General features: G+C 50.9%; 1 protein-coding gene across 2 annotated transcripts; it reads right to left on the bottom strand.

Annotated features, from left to right (window-relative positions):
* Positions 1 to 404: 404 nt before the first annotated feature.
* LOC144106873 (uncharacterized) lies at positions 405 to 3,721 on the bottom strand. 2 transcript variants are annotated; one of them, XM_077639820.1, is made up of 4 exons: positions 3,672 to 3,721; positions 2,880 to 3,082; positions 1,440 to 1,541; positions 405 to 1,349 (listed from the first exon to the last, which is right to left on the bottom strand). In XM_077639820.1, exons 1-4 carry the CDS (start codon positions 3,691 to 3,693, stop codon positions 849 to 851), a joined length of 828 nt encoding a protein of 275 aa, XP_077495946.1. In that variant the 5' UTR covers positions 3,694 to 3,721; the 3' UTR covers positions 405 to 848. The 2 variants fall into 2 exon arrangements, with proteins under 2 accessions (XP_077495946.1, XP_077495955.1); XM_077639829.1 differs by lacking the exon at positions 1,440 to 1,541.
* Positions 3,722 to 6,785: the final 3,064 nt, after the last annotated feature.

Genomic DNA, 6,785 nt, shown 5'->3' with positions numbered 1-6,785 from the left:
GAGCGAGGGGTTGTAGGCAAGCGACTGAGCTTCTAATTCGCGTGTTTCATCACGGCACAAGCTAGCAACAGAATAATGCGTGAATATTCATACATGTTACGCGTATTGATTTCAATAAATTATAATGGTTTCTCCCACAACTGCTTGCCAATAGTGTCATAATACACCATCCGCCAGATATATTTAAAATCTATATGCTTTAGAAAGAGCTTTCCATTGAATCTCGATTAGAATATAATTGACGGCCACGTCTTGAGGTCATAGTTATGAGATAAGCTCCATCAGATTCCACTCTCGGTTAAGAGGGCTAAGTGCCCCATTATCAATAGTGCGCTAGCCAAGTTTGCGATGGGCACAGCAAGTGTCGCGCTGCCGCAAAGTGAGGAGACCAACTGTCTGGATGGTCACAAACGGGTACTACTTGTTTATTGACACCACACAACACGTCCTTTCGGAGTCAGGGTAACCTACTGTACATACACCGATTCGCATTGCGGGGAAAAAAAAAACATAGTAGCGGTTTGCATGAAAGGAACGCACACACAGATTTTCGCTGGTCATGAGGCTGAAACTGGCAACGTTAAGAATGCATCTTAACGCTGCAGATGCTTGACCACGCTAGCTGAGCTTACAGTACCTTGTTTTCACCGTAGAGCGGCGTAGCCAACACACACTTCGTCCAGAGCGACGCACCTGTGTGATCCTTATCAATCGGGTGAAAGCAAAGAGATGAAGCTACGAACTTGACTGTATTAAAGGAAATGTTCTGAAAAAAAATTGATCACAAGAGTGCCCGTGATGGAAAAGATTGCGATCTTCGCGGCCATCTTGTCCTGAATTTGCAGCATTCACAGGCGCCGTTTCACGCCGAAATGTGAAAAACACTTGAAGTCCTTGGTACAGCTCATGATGTGGCAGTGGAATTCAAGCCGGTCCTCCTCCGAGAGGCATCGCATGTAGTTCGCGACTATGTTGCCGAACTGGTCGCACTCGTCGTAGTAGCCGCCAACAGGGCAGCTCAGCGACTGCACATTCTCCACGCGTGGCACGACAGTGCTGCTGCACGAATCCGAGGGCGTCTGAATCAGCGGCTGAACAGCCAAGCTGGAGGCCGGCGCGGCGACGGCGGATGAGGAAGCGCGCACCTTCTTGAAAGGCGGTGGAAAGGTGGAGAGGGCGTACTCCAGGCTCGTGCTGGGTGTGGCTGGAGGCTCGTCCTTGGCCGCCACCCGCAACGCGTCCGCAGTAGGCAAGATGCTGTCCGGCAATATACTAGACTCCTCCGCCTCCACGACGCTGGTGTCACCGTCGTCTAAAAGTGTCCCGTCACTCTCTTCTTCTAGCTCGATCTGCAGACAGTGAGGTGAGCCATAGCGTCGGGACCATCTGCTCAAGCCGTGGGCACAAACCAAACCTTCAAGAAGACGCTAGAGACAAACCCTTCTGACGTCACGGTCGCAGAAAAAAAGAAGAGCACGTAAGTAAACCAGGACTTCAACATGCTTCAAGAAACAGCCGCCTCGCAGATCGCGGCCGGAGACCTGAAAATAGACGCCAATGCTGTACTATAAGAGAGTGCCTGGAGCTGTCGCATTGTCATGTAGAGATGTAGATGACCTGCAAGCATACCTCCGAGACACTTCGCTTAAATGTGATCGTCTATTGCGCATTCCCGGGTTCGAACCCGACCGCGGCGGCTGCGTTTTTATGGATAAAAAACGGTAAGGCGCCCGTTTGCTGTGCGATGTCAGTGCACGTTAAAGATCCCCGGGTGGTCAAAATTATTCTGAAGCCCTCCACTACGGCACCTCTCTCTTCCTTTCTTCTTTCACTCCCTCCTTTATCCCTTCCCTTACGGCGCGGTTCAGGTGTCCAAAGATGTATGAGACAGATACTGCGCCATTTTCTTCCCCAAAAAGCAATCATTATTATTAATTACTATTATTATTGCGCATTCCGTGTCGTCCTCTACTTTGTGTACATTTGTGTGAGTGCACTGGAATATCGTAGAAGATCTTCTCGTGCAAGAAGCAGGTAATCGTGGGCCCAGGTCCGCTTAAGAGCCTTCGACTGAGATACCGCCTTCAGACATCAAAGCAAATATTTATCGAGACGACGCGAAATAGCGCGACACTGAGGAACATGGAAGCTAGATCTAAGAGGCGTCCGAAATGCCAAACAAGAAAGCCCTTACATTCATGTGCGGAGCGACATGGTTGGTAGGACGCTGGCTGGCGGCGCGGCGCTGTAATACGGGTTTGTTTATCGGCGGCCATACCACGTTCCACCACCGCAACGCTCGTAACCGCAGCGAGAAGCAAACACTGAACTGAGACGAACGTGCTCGCGCGATCGCATGCGCTAGCTCGCGGCGAACACACGACGAGGCCCCATCCGCACGAACACGTGCACACGCTCCGCTTCGTCTTTGCCTCCGCACGATCCATATCATCACGCGCGTTTTAAACCTAAATTGCATTAGTCTAACAGACTTTACTACATCTCCACGTCGGGCATGTAGAACTCAGGGGGTTCTCCTGAAGTGGCTGCACGAAATAGCGGCATCTTTCGAAAGAGAGAGTCCCGAGTTCACTTGAATCGCGACGAAGCACAGCGCGGAGATGCGTTTGAATGCGACGCCATAAAAGTCGTTTCCAGAAGTCCGGAAGTGTGGCAGTGACTAGCACGACACTCTGCCGAGTGCCAAAGCGCGCATGTTGTCTCACTTTACGTGTTGCACAGTTCTATACTCCTCAGCAGGGGTATCTTTTCTGCGAGGGAAAGGGGAAAATGGGCCGCAACCACAGCGAGACTGTGAGGCCGGTACGCAGATATACCGGTGCGCGTGACACGACGTGGACGCGAGAGGAATGACTCACCAGCTGCTCTTCTTCGAAGTGCAGCATAGGGCTGACGACGGCGACACGGAAAGGCTCCGAGCGAACGCACAGGAAACTGAGACAGTCGAAGAACTTCCACCGGCCCGTGTATTCCAGTTCTCCGGACTTCGTGCGTGCAGTCTTGTCCTTCAGTTCATCGTGGTAGTGGCGCCGCTTGATGCTGTACACGTACCGCAGGTTATCTGGAACACAAGGACACCAGTAAAGGGCATATAATAAGTAGCAAGGGTCAGAATGTGAAACAAAATGCGCTGTAGGCTTAAACGGAAGAAAATAGAAGGAGAAAAACGCGGTTAGGAACCAAGGCGAGGACGCAGGCTTTCGTGTGCTGCTGTTACATTAGCCAATCGATGGTGAAGGGTCCTCACGCGTTTAAGTTGGCCCCTCCGTATGAGGGCCACGCGCTGTTTGATGTCACTTGGAATGCATGTGCAACAAACTGCATGAAATGCGGGGCCTTGCCGGAATCTCGGAGGATGCATGGTGGACGCAACTGGTTCGCTTAAACAGGCAACACCTCCCAGGAGAGTTACTAGAAAGACACAGTCAATACTTTTGCCAGATGGCGTGCCACGCAAAGCCCCAAAGGCTACCGCTGCTCGATGCGTCAGCAACTACCACCGAGGTTTGCAAAATTGTCTCTGTGACCAAGTGAATGCGAAGGTGCATATTGCGAGCATTAACCAACAATGAATTCATCCTATCGCGTCGTGCACGTTAAGTAGTCGTAGAAAGAGGTCGCTGGAAAAAGAATGCCATGGCAAGACTTACCGAGAGTGAACGGTCCTAGCATGGGAAAGCGCTTCTGGAGGTGTCCGGAAAATCGGTCCCAGAGGCGGCGCTAGAGCCGGAGGTTCTTGAAGCTCCTCGAGTCGTTCTTCCAGAGGCACAGGTTCTTCTAGAGGCAAAAGGTCACCCGCAGCGCATCTCCACGATGTGGTTAACCGCCCTTTCAAGAAGGAAAAATTAAAGATATCGTGCTCCCTTATCATCTCGTGCCATGACCACGTTCCAGTGGAGAGCGTTTTTTTTCCCCTTCGCTGCCAGCGATCGAGATGACTTCGAGGTGCGATTCGCAAGCGCTTCTTGTTTTTTTTTGCTTAATTTTGCTCGATTCTCGTGCGTCGCCTTCCTATCCGCCTTCCCACGCCGAGCTTGATGCGTGCCATCCGTGGGCGAAGATGTCTTTGCTTGCGATTTTGCGCTCATGTCATTCAGTCCGCCGAGCCATGCCCGCACGATGCCACGATTATCGCGCCTATCGTGCCCGTCTGAAACTGAGGTTGCCGTGCAAGCGAGATAGCCGCACAAGCGCCGAACGAGCTGTAATGGATGCAACTCGCAGAACTAAAATGAGCACCAATGGGTAGAGGTCCGCGTTGCCGGTGAGCGAAGCAGTTTCTACTTTTTCATGCCCAATATTCGGCATGCATCTCAAACCAAATCCGTCTAAACTTACCCATGCTGGCACATCTGAATTTTTTTTAATCTGCACGCACTTAGGGGCAGTCTTCTTTGTGGCGTCACGCTGTTTGTCGCGCTATGCGAATGGAATAAAACACTGCCGACTCGCTGCAGTGGCTGTGTGGGCGTGTTGCTACTGAGCACGAGATCGCGAGTCCAATCTGAGTCGCTTAGCTACTTTTGTGCTGAAATTACGGTGCGTGTTCAGAAACCTCAGCATGCGCTATGTTATGCCCTCCACTTCGACGCAAGGTGTAGCAACGCCCCCCCCCCCCCCCTTCGCGCCCCCCACCCCTCACCCCATGCCGAAATAGAGATCTTCCCGCACACACCACTCTTCTGGCAGTGCTCTTGTTCGGCACTCCCCTTCCCTCAAAATAAATCCTGGTTACGTATACAGCCCCTACTACGGCCTGCATCGTGGCCCAGATGTAGATACGGCAGGGTGACACGAGGAATGAGTGTGATTAAGTCATCTAAACAGAAAGGAACTTTTTTTGGCATCCGGGTCGTGAACTTCCTCGCAGCAGCGTTGCTCACTCTTGTGAGAATGCATTCGTAGCAGTAAACTCACTCTGCGCAAAGGGACGCGTAAAACTGCGCGGAGTGGCAACGGGGCACCCGATCAGTGAATCAGTTCGTTATCCGCCGCGGTGGCTCAGGGGTAACGGCGGTTGACTCCTAAACCCAAGGACGTGGGTCCAGTTGAGGCGAAACGCAGAAACTCAAGTGTGCTGTACAACTGCAATAAACAGTTTATGCAGATATATGCAGCCTTATTGGGGCTCCGCAATTTACACAGTGCACCATTAAACCTCACGCCGTGGATGCAAAGAATCTAAATTCCTTCGCCACAGTGGTCTCCCCCCCCCCCCTTCCCGCCATGCAAGAAATATCTGGTGCCACTCCAGAAAAAAAGAAGCAATCTTGGCTCGGTGGCCATCAAGCTTGTCTGCCCATCGCACCTGTCGAAATGTGGGACACCATAACGACAGCGACACGAATCGACGGTGTCAGCCCCTGGCATCGGCAGGCGATCGCCAGGTAATGGGAGCCTGTAGAGTACCACTCTGTTCCTGCGGGTCTTCGCACCCAGACCACCGTGCCCTGCAAGTAATGACAACATCTGCACTTGTTGCAATTTGCATATTTTGCAACAAAATGACATCACTGCTAAATGAAGTGTAGTCTACCACAAATTAAAGCACGTGAACTTTTGTTGCTGGGGTGATGCATCACAACGTTGTGCGCAGGTTCTGGCGCAGAGTGAGCGGAGTTAAGAAAGCGACCGTTCTTGCTGGGTTATAATACAGATGATCGATGTGCGCAAAACACACCCACACAGTTGTTAGTGATGCACCTGTCCTTGTGTTTCTCTCGCGTACGTGGATCGTCTAATGTTTTGAGCACATCGATCAACTGTATTATCATGCCCCAACTACTCCAAGAGCAGAGTTATTGAAGTTGCTGGGTTATTCGGGTGCGGGGTGTAGTGTTTTATTACCTCGATTGCGCCTCTAATGCTCGCGTGCCTATGCGGCAGCTGGCGCGTGCAGGTGTTGTCTCTGAAACCCGGCAGTAGTAATAGCAGTAGTAGTTTTATTAAATAGTAATAGAAAGGAGGGAAGAGATTTTGGCTAGCCCCGGCATCTGCCATCGATATTGAAGCACCTGAGCTGCGGAGAGGAACTAAAGGATAGCAGGCAGGATGGAGAAATAAACTGAAAGAGCTGAGCAACAGGGAGAGAGGAGAGGAGGAGAGGTAACAAACACTGCAACCCGGCACCCACGATCAGTTTTCGCAGTCTATACATCGCCTATGCAGGCGAGCTGCATCGCTCGCCCCCTCCGCGAATAAATGGCGCTGGCTCTAGTCGTTGCTTTAGAACGTCACCACGTCGCACTTTTTCCTTCACACACACACACACACACACACACACACACACACACACACACACACACACACACACACACACACACACACACACACACACGCACACACACACACGCACGCGCACACGCACACGCACACGCACACGCACACACACACACACACACACACACACACACACACACACACACAGAGAGAGAGAGAGAGAAAAAGAGAGGATACTTAGTGGATACTTAGCGAAAGAATGCTGACATAGTGCGCTCTCATCTAATCTGCCTCGTAAAAATAAACGGAAGAAAACCGAATTTTTAACAAGTAGTTTAGTTTAGTTCAAGTTGTAAAAGTTTCCCGCAAAAAAATCGTTCTGTTATACCTGCCCGCATTCTCGTATTTTTACTCGGATCGAACTGAATTCTTTATCCATGTTCAAACGCATACAAAGGCGAAAAGAAGAACTTTCCACAGAAAGCTGCAACAAATTCACTCCACTACCTTTTCCTTTCCAATCACATCAAATGACCTGTAACTAG

Source organism: Amblyomma americanum, chromosome 1 (assembly GCF_052857255.1).
Source record: "Amblyomma americanum isolate KBUSLIRL-KWMA chromosome 1, ASM5285725v1, whole genome shotgun sequence".
Taxonomy (NCBI): domain Eukaryota; kingdom Metazoa; phylum Arthropoda; class Arachnida; order Ixodida; family Ixodidae; genus Amblyomma; species Amblyomma americanum.
Note: the sequence above shows the minus strand (reverse complement) of the source record. Positions and strands in the feature narration are given on the sequence as shown.